The 14303-nt window shown below is 45.2% G+C and overlaps 1 protein-coding gene across 1 annotated transcript; it reads left to right on the top strand.

Moving 5' to 3' along the window:
- Positions 1-5406: 5406 nt before the first annotated feature.
- Positions 5407-13687, top strand: CRHBP (corticotropin releasing hormone binding protein; the record flags this gene model as incomplete). The annotated part of the gene is made up of 7 exons (XM_082075543.1): positions 5407-5487; positions 5934-6027; positions 6687-6844; positions 8854-9064; positions 10358-10506; positions 11881-11998; positions 13530-13687. 7 exons carry the CDS (start codon positions 5407-5409, stop codon positions 13685-13687), a joined length of 969 nt encoding a protein of 322 aa, XP_081931669.1.
- Positions 13688-14303: the final 616 nt, after the last annotated feature.

Below are 14303 nucleotides of genomic sequence, written 5' to 3'. Positions count from 1 at the left end.
CATTCGTGTGAGACCTGCAGCGACACAATAAAAAGCAAGGACTCAAGGACTGGCTAGTGCTACGCCTCCCAGACACTGTGAGGGAGAGGAAAACCTAGTCCCTGAATTAATTCTGAGTTACAGTGGGGCTGAGCATAAGAGTAATAAATGTAGCTTAGCACAACATTTAGCAGCTGACATGATAGGAAGTTTAAAGTCCAGCCAAATGTTTCACAGTGTGCATCACCCCACACCACATTTCTTCAGCCAGTGCTAAGTAGCAGTGAGAAATAAACGTCAATAGCCAAGAATGGAGAGCCCGAGGCAGCAGAAATACTCTTCACTTGAGCAGTCATGGTGAGCACTGTGAACCTGCTGCTGCTCCTATCAGTTCAAGAAACCACCAGGCACAGACAAGCGAAGGGGTCCTCATGGGATGTGCAGCAGCCTGTTCCTTGTGGCATGGAGTCAGAGCCTGCGTGGAGTTGTGTCTATACAGGAAGATTTACCTTGTTTGAGGTCCTGGTGCTAGAGGGTGGTCTGGTCTGCTCTGGCTGCTTGTGCCAGCAGTCAGACTGTAGCTGAGGAGGGAGCTGCTCCAGAGGGGAAGAGATGGTGGTTTTAAAATGTAGCCTGAACCAGAAGATTGCTGTTTTCAATAAGTAGCTGGTAAGAAGTCTGAGAGCTGTGGTTTGTACAGGTTCTCCAGAGTCAGCAGACCTCAAGGTTTGTGCCTTTAGCCACGTGCCAGGTCCTGTACTTGGGTCACAACAACCCCAGGCAGCGCTACAGGTTTGAGGAACAGTGTCTGGAAAGCTGCCTCGTAGAAAAGGATCTGGGGGTGTTGATTGACAGTGGCTGAACATGAGCCAGCAATGTGCCCAGCTGGCCAAAAAGGCCAACAACATCCTGGCTTGTATCAGGAATAGTGTGGCCAGCAGGAACAGGGAAGTGATTGTCTCACTGTACTTGCCACTGGTGAGGCCCCACCTTGAATCCTGTATTCAGTTTTGGGCCCCTCATCATAGGAAGGACATTGAGGTACTGGAGAGAGTGCAGAGGAGGGAGACGAAGCTGGTGAAGGGTCTAGAGCACAAGTCTGATGGGAGCTGGGGCTGTTTAGCCTGGAGAAAAGGAGACTGAGTGGAGACCTTATCACTGTCTACAACTGCCTGGAAGGAGGTTGTAGCATGGAGGGTGTGGGTCTCTTCTCCCAAGTAGCAAGTGATAGAACAAGGTGAAATTGCCTCAGATAGTGTCAGGGGAGGTTTAGATTGAATATTTGGAAAAATTTTCCTGGAAAGAGTTGTCAGGCATTGGAACAGGCTGCCCAGCAAAGTGGTGGACTCACCATCCCTGGAGGTGTTTAAAAGGTGTTTAGACAAGGTTCTTAGGGACATGGTTTAGTTCTAGAGTTAGGTTATAGTAGGACTTGATGATCCTGAGGGTGTCTTCCAACAAAAATAGTTCTATGATTCTATATGCTGCAGGCGAAATTTCCACATTGAGTGAAGGGAATGGGGGCCACAGCCTGCAGTGTGTCTGTGATGAAGTGAGTGCTGAAATAACACGATCTTTTGCAAGAATTAATGCCAGTGTGCTGTGTTAGTGTGCTGCAGAATCAAGGTTTCCCTTTGGAGAGCAGAAAGCTCCGGACCTGGACACCCGGACCTTCTTTGCATCTCTAAGGGGTGTCTGTATCTCAAGCACTGCTCACTAAGAAATCTCACTACCAAAAGCGTCATCCACAATCTTGCTATACCAACTATTTTACCTTTGAGAAGAAACTGCATTTAGCACCTGTACTATAGCACCAAGCATTGCTTGATCACCACGGGGGCAGGTAAATGGAGTTTGTTTCACTACTCTATTGAGCTGTATTTTTTCCACCTCTCACCACAGCTGGGATCTCTGCTCTGCTATAATAGCTGACAAGACACCTACAAGCTCTGAGCATGAGGCAGAGGATTTCCACCACAGGACAAGCGGGTCCTCCCAAGCATGTAGTTGAATGGCGTGAAAAACACACCCACAAGGACTGCTTTAGCAACCTGAGGCTCTGCAAAGGCTGAGCTGCCCCAGCAATAACCCCCTGAGGTGTGGCAGGGCAGGGTGGGTGATACCCTATATGCAGCCCCTTTCACCAGCATGTTGGCATCCCATCACTTCTGCCAGGGAAAAGGGCTGCTGTCGGGGTGAATTATGGTTGCTAGCAGAGTCAAGGTGTCATAGGATGAGAGCAACTGGATTGTATTGCCCCTAGCAGGGTCAGACCAGGGATGTATTTTACTGTGTTGTGTAATTTGCTATTAATAAAGAAAATCGTCCTACAAAGCGTTAACATGACTCAACCCCATGAAAGAAAAATGACATCCTCCTCATTTGCTGAAGGGTTTGTATCACACCAAAATGCTGCAGGGATGTTTTGAACTCAGTTTAAACTGCTGATTTTTCTTTGCTTTACTAGTCTCAGTCTCATCTTCTGAAGAGCTCTGTCTCTATCAGTGGCCTTAAACAAAAGCAGCGCTGGAGCAGGCAAGGGGAGGTGCAGGGGAGAAGGGAACCTATGATAACCTGTAAGGAGGCAGCAATGTTGAGTGAGGAGGTCTTCCCCATCCTCTCTTGCCCTCTGACAGCCAGGATGTAGGGCTGGGAGGTGAGCCAGCTTCTTCTCCCAGGACTGGTCCCCCCTGGAGGTGTATCTGCCCAGAATCCACCTGAGTGAAGGCACTGCAAGGTAGATTCCCCTGCAGCAGCTGCACCTCTCTGCATGTGGTTCTCTGTCCCCATCCCTAATATTTGCCTTCCACAGGCAATGGAGCTGCAGAAAGGGAAGTGTATAAGAGTTTGGGGGCTGAGGGCAGCTCTGTGTTTGAAGACACAGGGAGTTAGCCCAGGCACTGGGAGTCTTTGTGATGAGGCTGGGTAGGAAGTGATCATGCTTCATCAGCTCCCACTGAGCCCAGAGCCAAAATACAAATCAGAAGATGTTGCAGACTAGATCACAGGTTGCCTTAGCACCTCTGTTTAAACCAGGCTCCATATTCACAGCAAGAGGTATTTCAGTTTAGCTTTGCATTAAAGTTATACGGAGTATTTTGAAATGCTCAACGCAAAATCCTGTAAGTATTGCACAGGAGATGAAAAGCAACTGTAGGTCCCCTGTGAGTGAGATATTGCAACTGACATGGAGGTGGCTCCTATCCCTGCCTCCCACCACCTTGCTGTTTGGAAAAGGACAGTCCCCATACCTCATCTGCCAGGATGTCCTCCAGCCCCTGGAGATACCTGCTTGTCTGGTCACATTCCACCAACAAATGCTACACTAGCCCAGACCTCAGCTATTCATGAACAAGAGTTTAAGATATGTTGACTTTGCTGTTAGTATCTTTTATTCTGAGTAGATGACCTCACAACATTTTTAACAGACAGTCATTTTGATTTAGGTGCAGTGTCATTTGTCCTTAACTCATCTTTAGAGCTGAATTTAATCAAATCTTCAATAACTAGTCAAATTCTCACACAATCAAATACTCTCCTTTACTTAAGATATACAAGGACTCAGCATCTGAAGTCTAGATGGGGGCCAACAGGGCAAAGTGGGACACCACGGCCAGAATTGGGACTGAGTTCTGCAAAGTGCCTTGAAGATGGGGAGTGGAGAGGTCATGCTGTCATCCTAAATTTCTTCATCTCTTCAGAAAGTGAATGTGTGATAATAAAAGCAAATGAGCTGGCTGGGGTCCCCTGAAGTCCCCCTTGGTCCTGCAGGATCCCAGTGGTCTCTAGGGCACCTCTCACCACCCTGATTAACCTCCTAGCCATCCTCTAATGCAAGCTGGGACTGAACCCTGCAGCTTTCCAACAAAACTTGTAATTCCCAAGGAACTTCAATGAATTTCAGATTCTGAATTCCCTTGGATAATCCCCTGATAATCCTTGCCTAAAATCACTGTATTTAAACAATTCCAGGCAACTACATGATGATGAATAAATTCAGTCTTGTTTCATGCAGATATTAACTACTCAGTTTTCCAAAGCAGTTTTAACAACCTTTGAATGCAACTCAATGTTGAAATTCAAAAATAATGTTATCCATTTCCTTAGTACTTTTTATGCTCTTGAAACCCAAATAGATATGACAAATTCACGGAAGTGCCATGCAGACATGGAACAATATTATAATTTACATTAAAGTAAATAATAAGAATTACAGCATAATAAGGTTAGAGCCCCAGATGTATAGACAGAATAACATTTATTTATTTGCTGTTCAACAAACAAATTGAGTGAAACAGCAAGGAAATATTTTTGTCCACCAGATCGAACAATGAAATCAGAAGCAGCAAACTTAAAACTTTGCAAGTATGGATCACATTATTTCTAAGTTTTGCTGAGCAAAAGTGGCAGTTTCACAGGGAAGCATAGAGCAGAAGATGTTAGCAAGAAGCCTGAGATGAAGAAAGGATAGTTACTGTCTGCAGAGTATTGATGGTTCATCCTGGGTCAGGGGAAAACAAGAATATACCCTAAACTGATATCTATACTGAGTTCCTGATTGCTAGTGCTTAGCAGAGTTATGAATTTTCACTCCCAGGTTCAGCTTTTGAAGGTCTTTCTCAGATTTCGCTTGAATATCAGGGGAGGGGCAGTAATCAGCTATTCTGAGAAGAACAGGCCCCTTGAGAACCCCAGTTTTTCCTAATTTCTGTATGAAAGCCATGTCTGGCAGGTAGAGCTCTCTGGTTTTGCCTGTGGACTTGCTGCAGACCCCTTGTGCCCCACCTGCAAAAGCAGGATCTGGAAGCCAGTAGGTCCTCCTGGACCAGGAGGATGCTGGCCCCAGGGTGCACACCTGGCAAGGATGCAGACGCACCCACACAGGCCTGGCTGGTGGGAAGCACCTGGCACGGGGACTGCAGAGAGCTACATGTCACAGAGCACCAGGGAGGAGGCAGGGAGACCTGCGGTTCCCAAATGCCCTGGGACTGGAAAGCTGGAAAAGAGAAGGAGGGAGGGATACTACTTGTTCCTCACTTTGGAATGACTGGAAATAAGCACATTGTGTGAGTGTCCCAGATGCACAGGGATGTGCTTTCCTCCCCAGAGCTTTTTAGCTCTGCCAGACAGATAACTAGAAAATACATCTGCCAGTGAGGCGAGTTTGACCAGCTTGAAAATTTGTGGCTGTGATTTGGACCCTCATCATGCCCACGTACTGTGTCACTGCAAGAGGAATTCAGTTACCATGGGTTACCCTATCAGTACAGGGACCAAGTGCCTCCCCTCCCAACAGCTCTATAAAAAGAGTCTCTCCAAGATATCCCAGCGCCTCCTGCCTAGTGGCGCAGACCAGGAGAAACTTGGCTGCGGAGAGAGAGGGAGGGAGGGAGGGAGGGAGGGAGGGCTGCCAGAGGAGGTGTCAGCATGCCGTCTGCTTTCCAGTTTCAGTGCCACTTCATTCTCATCTTCCTGGCAGCCTCCAAGGGGGAAACCAGATATCTAGAGGTGAGCAATGGGGCTGACAACTAAAGTGCTTCACTGTGCTTTTAGCTGCTGCCTTCTAACTTGTTCTCCTAGCTTTTGAGAATTGTGCTTTTAACTCTCTCCCCTCCTATTCCTACTCCTACTCCATTAAACCTATACCTGGGTAACATTAACGCAACAGTCCCACTCCCCCCTCTCCACCCATCTGTGTATCCTCCCTTTTTTCAAAGTTGCATTTTTGCTGAGGATTTAAGAGGCTTGCTGTGCACTGAGCTGCTGAGCTCACTTCTAAGATGCCAGGTTTGTTCCCTCTACTGCAGGTTGGCAGTTTTCTCACTGAGCTCTTCCACAGCTGTGCTGTTTCTGTAGGAGTGATTCAATCCACTGGTGCCTGTTCTTGGAAAGTGTAAGGAGGGGTCCACATCTCATTTTGACTCAGACTCTCCCTGTCCTCTTTCCTTCACCAGGTGAGGGATGCTGTTGAAGATGAGCCCTTCTTACTCCTCAGTGAAGATCTGAAGCGAGAGCTGTCTGCAGGACAGATCTACCGGCGGTCACTCCGTGAGTTTCTTTGGTGCTCTGATGGGGACCGTTGGTCAGTGGGAGAGTCTTGTGGGGAGATCAGGGCTCAGGGATAGGAAATAGGCTATTTGGGAGTGACAGAGCTGCAGGTGCTTTTTGCAAGCGTGGAGGGAGAAGAAGGACAAAGTGTTAAAATCTTAGAAAAACTGTGGATGAGGAACAGGGATCAAAACATGGTCTGAAAAGAGGTTGGGGCTCAGCGTTGAGGGGCTCAGCATTGAGGGGCCTCAATAACGAGTGGAAGATGGGGATCATCCACCCATGTCCCTGGGTAGAGTCACATCTCCAGGGGACGGGACAGGTGGAAAAGCTATGATTAGAGAGAAATCTGAAGTAATGGGGTGTTTGTGCACTTGTGCACATATACGTACAGAATTTTCTGCTCAGAGATGCTTTGACATGTCATCCCCCTGCCCCCCCCTATTGCATACTTGTGCTCACTTGTGCGACTTACTACTCATCCTCTGATGCTAAGCAGGCTCCTAATTGCTTCAGCTGGGTCTCCCTCTCCTCACCTCCAGCCAGGTCTCAGTGTGAGGGTCTCCCTTCACTCCCTCCTTTCCTGCACTGTGGTAGCTGGTGCTGGGTCTCCCTTCCCAGCAAGCTGAGGCAGCAGCCCTGTGTCTCTGTTCCTACAGGGTGCATTGACATGCTGAGTATAGAGGGACAGTTCACCTTCACTGCAGACCAACCGCAGCTGCACTGTGCGACCTTCTTCATTGGGGAGCCTGAGGATCTTATCACAATAGACTACGACTTTGTAAACATTGACTGCCAAGGGGGTGATTTCCTAAAGGTAAGAAGCTGACAAGTCCTGGTGCGCTACCCCTTCCCTGGTCTCATCTTATGTGTGAGACATTTGCTATGTGTGGAAGGGGCAGGCGAATGTGTGTGTGTGTGTGTGTGTGTGCTTGTGTGTGCAAAATAGGCTTCTGGGATGACTGTTCCTCCTCCCTGAGGCGATTTCAGTATGTCCCCCCCGGTACCATCTCCCTAAAGCAAAGCTGGATGCAGGCTGATGTTCCCTGTCCAGACTGCAGTACTGGCTCTACTGAACTTTTGCAAGAGCACATCTACTGAGTGTCCATATCTCAGGGACTGACTGAAAAATGTGGTCAGTACAAACTGAGACCCTCAGTCCCATTAGGAGGGTTCTCTCATTGCACCATGAGTTGCATGAGCCCTGCAGATGATGATACAGCTCTCTGAACAGCTGTTGCTGCTCCAGGACCTCTGCTTGCAGGTCACTTAGCATCAGTTTATTAATGAGTGGGTTGTTTGCAGGCTTTCTTTCAAATGGCCCACTAGAGCTTTTCAGGACGTTGGCTCTGAACAGAAGGAGGCTCATGACTCATAGCCATTTATATTCCAGTACCCAAAAAACTTTACCAGCACATTTTGCTGGCAGGCAGAAGAGCTGACCAAGACCTGAACTCAGTTCAGAAAAGAAGGGGAGGTTCAATGGCCCCTGGCTGCTCCCCTCGCCTTGCACTCTGCCAATTGTCCTGAGGTGGCCATGCACCGGACAGACCCCCTCCTGTCTGGTGGTGAGCTGGGTAGGAGGACAGGAAAGTTGCCCTTCAGACTTCTCCTTGCCTCCCTCTCCTGGAAAGATGATGTCCCTCTACCACTTTACCTTGGGGAACCCTCTCCCTCCACCCCATATCCCTGGCTGGGATCTCTCCCCACATCGCTGCAGGGAGGCTGATTTCACCCTCTTGTGGGATTTTGTACTTAGACTTACAGCCCTTTATGGAGGCTAGAAAAATGGCAAGAGATCTCTGAGGCTTTACAGAGGTTTCCTTCCCTTGATCATGGGGTCCCCAGTTCCTGTATTTCATTTATACAGGTAGCTTTTCCCTGGCATAATTTGAGCACTCACATCTCATTACTTCAGAAAATTCACAGTTCTGGCAAATCCAGAGACTGATCCTGCAGCTTTTCTGTGAGGAGTTCCTACACATACATTAGGAAAACTCACTGAAGCAATAGCAGGATTTGGTCTTGGATTTTTGAACTACTGACAAGCAGAGAAAGAATTGCCAGGTGAGAGCAGCTGGAAGACAATTGAAAGAGCAAGGCAGGCAACTGCCCAGCTGTGCTAGAATTAATACAGATTTCTAGTTCTGACACATTTCCCTGAAGATGGTGAGGGCAAACTGTTGCTATTTTTGTTGTGAAGGAAAGATTGCTGCTCAAGGCCCAGCCAAGTAGGCAGCATTTGTTCTGCTTTCTAGTGGTTAGGATGAACTGAAAAAGCAGGCACAAGTTAGAGCAATGCCTCTGCCAATAATTCCTCCCCCAAGCTTTATTGTATTCCAATACCTCTGGAAGGTCCTCAGGCTCATTCATGACAAGCTGCAAAACATGGGTTGTGGAAAATTGCAGGCCAAATCAATGGACTTAATGCCCAGAGTTTGAAAGGGTGACCTCTGTTTCATGTGGCTTCCAAATCAAGCTGGTCAAAAATCTCTCTCAGAAACAATGAAATTACAATAGTAAGAAATTTTGAAAATATATGCGTATGTGATGATGCTGAAGCAAAAAAAGCTGCTTCCCTCAAAAAAAAAAGTCACCAAAATTGTCACCTGAACAAAACACAGACATTAAAATACAGAGTGAAGCCTGAATAATTAGCTAAATGCTAGGAAATCAATAAATACAAAGAATTGTTGTTTTTAATTGGTGACTTTAAATAGGCCATCTGGTGTCAAAATAAAACAAGCCTGTAATACTTCATGTTTCTGTTCTCTTCTAATAGAGTGATAAGCAAAGGCCTTGTTTTCAATTGTTGAACCCTTGTAGGTATTTGATGGCTGGATACTCAAAGGAGAGAAGTTTCCCAGTTCCTTGGACCATGCCCTCCCCACTTCCCAAAGATACGTAGACTTTTGTGACAGTGGCAATACTCAGAGGAGCATCAGGTCATCACAGAATGTGGCAATGATCTTCTTTAGGATTCACCAGCCAGGCAATGGATTTACCGTCACAGTTAAGAAAAATGCCAACCTCTTCCGTAAGTCCGTGTTTTATACCATCAAATGGGCTTGCATTTGTAGCGGGAAGCAAAATGAATATATTGGTTTGCCTTGAATCCTCTTGCTGGTGTTATCTGCACTGGCACAACTCCAGTAATGCCAGCAGAGCCACGCATACCTGCATGCCTGAGGATCTGTCTTGGGCTTAGTGTGTGTCTCAAGGAAAAAAGGTGAATTGTAAGAGATAATTTAGGTATGGCTTCAATGTTCAGGATCAGAAGGTTCATTCTTTCAAAGAACATCTCTTCCAATCTAAAACTGTCATGTTCCAACAAATTTGGCTAGAACAAATAGTATTAATTTAGGGAGTTTAATCTCAGCATTTTCTAGATCTGGGTAAACAATGAGGAAAAAATATTTGAAAAAGTTCAACAGCAAAACCACTGTCTTGAATATTTATGTAGTAGTTATGAGTGATATATGATCCTAAGGGCCTATTTGCAAATTATTTCCTTAAGCCTGAGAGCTGGCAAAGCACAAATAATCGTCACTTGCATTGTTTTTCCAAGAGGGGAGAGGACATTTAACAATTATTGTTCAGGCCAGTCTGATTAATCTGCCTTGCCATGCAAAGGATGAAGATGACAGCATGTCTGACCTGCCCTTGCTCTGAGTTGTTCAGATGCAAGCCTGCAAGCTGGGTGTCCACTCTGGTGTGGCTTCATTATTGTGTGCAGCTGCTGGAGATGGGTTGTGTCCTTCACAGCTGAAGCAGCTGCAGGCCTCCAGGTCTGCATGGAGGATCCTTTGGGTTGCATGTAGAGATGATAAGCTGCTCCCTTATCTGAACTGTTAAGTTTGAACTTTTAAGATAAAATCAGCATGTACCTGCTCTAGTTCCAATGAGATGCTTTGCAGGGTAAGGAACTCCAGATAAGAGGAGTAGAATAAGACTTAGTGGTTTGCTGGCAATATCAGGCGATAGCTAGTCAAAACTAAACAAAAGCCCCACATCCATATTTAACCTCCTTCAAACTTGCAGACAGTATGAGACCCTGATGTATGGGTTTGGGGTATGAGCCCTCCTGTCGACAGTTTCACCCTCAAGTTCTGCCAGTCCTCATGCTACATGGTAAGCAACAGGCAGTGAATTTTTAGGGCACATATGCTCTGCAAGAACCCCAGAAAATACCGTATGTGTGCATTTCAGCATTTGGTTGTAACTCTCAGCAGTTAAATCATCTGCTCTTTGTTAGTACTGAAAGTATATAATTTTGCTACATGCAGTGATGACTGCACAAGTAACTCTTGTACCTTGTCTCATGCCCCAGCTTGCAACGTCATCTCTCAGACTCCCTCAGGTAGGTTCACCATGGTCAGTCCTCATCAGCACAGAAACTGCAGCTTCTCCATAATCTACCCAGTGGTGATAAAAATATCTGATCTTATCCTGGGACATTTAAATGGCCTCCTTTTAAAGGTGAGTTGTTTGTCTCCTAAGAAATTAGTATCATCTGCAGGTTTTTGGGGCATGGAAGAGGGTGAAGCGGGGATAGTCTGTGGCACTGCCTGCTAAGGCATATGCGCTCCCAACCACACGTGTTCACGCTGAGGGCTCTGGTTTTCCTCCAGAGACGAGAGTTGGGTCTGTCTCTGTCACTATTGTTTCTGCAATGTTGCACAGGCAATCGAATTATGCAAAGTACCATTAATGCATGTAAATATTGCTTGCCATAACAAAGGGTAAGAATTTGATTAGAAAGAAAGGGGTGCTCTCTTGGAGAGCTGTCTGTCTGTATTTAAACTAATGAAAGCAGCAGCTGCTCTGAACAGAGAAAGGAGACACAGGTTAGACAGCGCGTTATCAGCATGGAGAAAATACAAATGAGCTCACAACTGATTCTGTGCTCAGCATGCTGAGCATCCTCTGCTCTATCTGCTCTGATGCACAGCACAATGGTCAGGCTTGGCCACAGCATTTGGTGCTTGGTGATGACCAGACAGGAGCGGACAAGAGCTCTTGATGGCACCCTGTGCCTGGGAGGTCTAAGAAGGTGCAAATTCAAAAATATCCAGAAAGACAGGAGCATGAAAGTTGCTTCTTTGTTTTGTTTTCTACTGCCGGTGAGACTGGTAGCCTAGGTCCTTCATGGGGACTGCCGGTGTCTGAGCAAACCAGGCTTTGAGAGACAGGCAAGTGAGTTGACTTATTCAGCAGCAGGCAGAAAAGAAACAGCAGAGGAGGACAATAAAGAAATTTGGCCCTGAAATAGATCATATGGGTGACAGCCCAAAGGTGCACAAGTTGTCCGTGCAAGATGTTTTTGGCAAACAGCATTAATTTTCAGGAAAAGAACACTGTGGGTCTAAAATATAGTGAGCCATTGTCGTCACACAAAACTACTCTTTTTGTTAATTCCTACTGTAATTAAACTTTGCCAGAATAGCGCATTTTAGCAGAACTCATTGCTTAGGAATAAGTGTGGTATAATGGAACTTAAGTTCCTGCCTGCCAGCTGAGTGTGGGCACGTGTGCAGCCCATGCCTGTGTTAATTTGATTACATGCCTAAGCATCCAGAATCAGATTGCTTATCTGCACTAAAAGCAGTTGAATCAACACCTTAACTACTTGTCAGTAATTTTCAGAGCCTACTTAGGTCTTTCTTTGGAATTCCTTAAGGAAATTTACTAATATAAAATTGAAGTAGTGCTACTTAGGATGAGAACAGCCTGATTTCACAGAGCTTTGAGCACAGAGGACTTCTAAAACCTACTGTTGGCTGCGGTCATGTCTAGAGAACTGCTACCTTTTGAAGACAAATGATAAATAACTGTTAATTTCTGCCTCTTTAGAAACCATCAGCTGGCTGTGCAGGAGTGGGAGATTTTGTAGAGCTTCTAGGAGGAAATGGCTTGGACCCATCCAAGATGTTTCCACTAGCTGATCTCTGTCACTCCTTTCAGGGGTCTGGTAAGAACTCCTTCTTACACTTACCTCCACAAGATAAAATAACTAACCAGAGGGAGCCATGTAGCCCCACCCTCAAACCCTGGTTTCCTGCTAGACTAGCGAACTTCACATGTAGCAGAACATAACAGCTAGAGCTATGCAAGCCTACAGCTGGGCTGTGTGGTTCAGCACACCCACGACCACCTTCACTTGCCCTTGCAGTAATTATTATTACAAGGTTAAGTTATACACATGTTTAAATGCTTGTCCTATGAGACATATGATTATTACAGTCTCAGCAGATAAATAACCCTGGAAATTGATAACAAATGAAGGCAGAGCATTTACATTTTCAGTTAAGGAGTATTTTCTCACTTACTCAGTGTTTCCAAAGCCTCCTTTTTTTTTTTCTGCTGCAGGAGTGACACATACCCCAAAACCCCAAAGCTCCCATTTTCTGATTTGAATGCTGGAGGAGCTCTGAACTTGTGTCACTATCATGGCGGGTTGGTCACCTCTTTCTCTCCATAAAAATAAGAATTCCCTGTTTTCCCAATGTTCAGTACAGCAGACTATGAAGTGTTGCAGCAATGTGACAGACTAGCCCCTGAGCCACACGTGTTGTACCTTGGGAGTATGAAAGGGTGCACCAGAGAACCAGCACTTCTGCAGGCCTTGAGAGCAGGAACATTCCTGGCTCTTCACCTCTGTTGTCTCCCTTTGCTGTTCATCACACCACAAGTTAATCCAGGCACTGTTCAGAGCTTTAACTGGCAAGTACTGGTGCTGAGTGAGTACTGAACACTGCAATGAGATTAAAATGTGCTTTCCTGGTGGTGTGAATGAAGGGAAGCAGCCTCCTCAGCAGCCTCCGCTCTCCCAATGACCACCAGATTTCTCCTCCAGTAAGTAAAGTGCTTCAGGTTCCCCAAATGAAACAGGCTGTGCCAAAGCCCCACTCAAATGGCTCATCTGAAGCAGTTGTTAGTGAAATGCTAGATTTCCCCCAGAGTGAGTCCATATTCTGCGCACTGCCATTTGATTTTTGTCTTGGTGGGAGTCTCTCATGCCTTTGTTATTGTGAGAAATCTCTTTATGTACAACACCACTCATCCCCCTAACGGAACACATTTCACTATTGTTAGTTTTGGATATCTCCAGGATAGGGTGCCATTACCGTCACCCATCACTCATAGCATCTAAAAGTAGCATGCCTTCCCAAGTGCAAACATGTACAGCCCTCTGCCATGTCTATCTATGCGTAGATGAGACTGCAGGTGGAAGGCAACTGAGTGGCATTTGCATGAGTTGAGCAAAGGTTACAATACCTGATTGCATGCCCAAGCCATTGTAAGGTTACACTAACAAATACAAAAGAGGGTATTTAGTCAGCAACACCACTATCAGGCCAGTCATTTCTAAACAGAAATTAGCTGTTTTTCCAAAATTGCATGTATCAGTGCTTTGTAATTCACAACACTATAAAACTCTTCTCCCTCTTTCTGATAAAAGTGTATCATAATATGTCCTCTATATCTCTTTCCCTAACTAGCCCAAATGAAGATTGGCTGTGACAATACTGTGCTGCGAATGGTCTCCAGCGGCAAACACATCAACCGCGTGACATTCGAGTATCATCAGCTCAATCTGCAGGAAACAGAAAACAGAAAGGAGAACAGCATTGAGGAATTCTGCCTTCCTGGTATCTGAGAAACCAGATCACACATTTTCACATAGATAATGAAAAAAACCTTCTAGTGAATTAAAAATTGTATTTTTTCCTTTAACTAGCTGATATTATCAAGCCTTTCTATGGTACAGAAGTATTTCTGTTGTCATACAAATCAGTCATTCCCATAAGCAAGCAGGAAGAAGCAATCAATGTATTAATCTTTGTTATTATATTTTTTTGCAGTATTTAAGCTCATTTACCATATCCAAAATCAATAGCAAGAACAGAAGGCTATGTTTCCCATATAAATATTATTAGGAAGACACATGCCTTCTGTGTATCTAGTCTGGGGATATATCAAATCCAAAATAAGTATAAACTTCATGTAGCGACTTTATCCTTTTATATCAGATACAAACAAAAAAAGTAGATGGTGGAATACGCTTCCAATTTTGTAAGAGGGAACTCAACATTAGTGTGTGTAAAAACTACTGTTTTGTTTAAGACTGTAAATGTACCATTTATTTCTAATGACATGTTTTTAATAAAAATTTATAGCATGGAAACTTCCTTACACAAATCCAAACATAAATAAATACATTCAAAGAGTTGGCAAAATGTTATTATGTTCTATTTTTCTGAAGAGCTCTTTTA

This window comes from Streptopelia decaocto, assembly GCF_964273445.1.
Source record: "Streptopelia decaocto genome assembly, chromosome: Z".
In the NCBI taxonomy this organism is placed as follows: Eukaryota; Metazoa; Chordata; class Aves; order Columbiformes; family Columbidae; genus Streptopelia; species Streptopelia decaocto.
The sequence above is the reverse complement of the archived record's forward strand: the minus strand, read 5'-3'. Positions and strand labels throughout refer to the sequence as shown.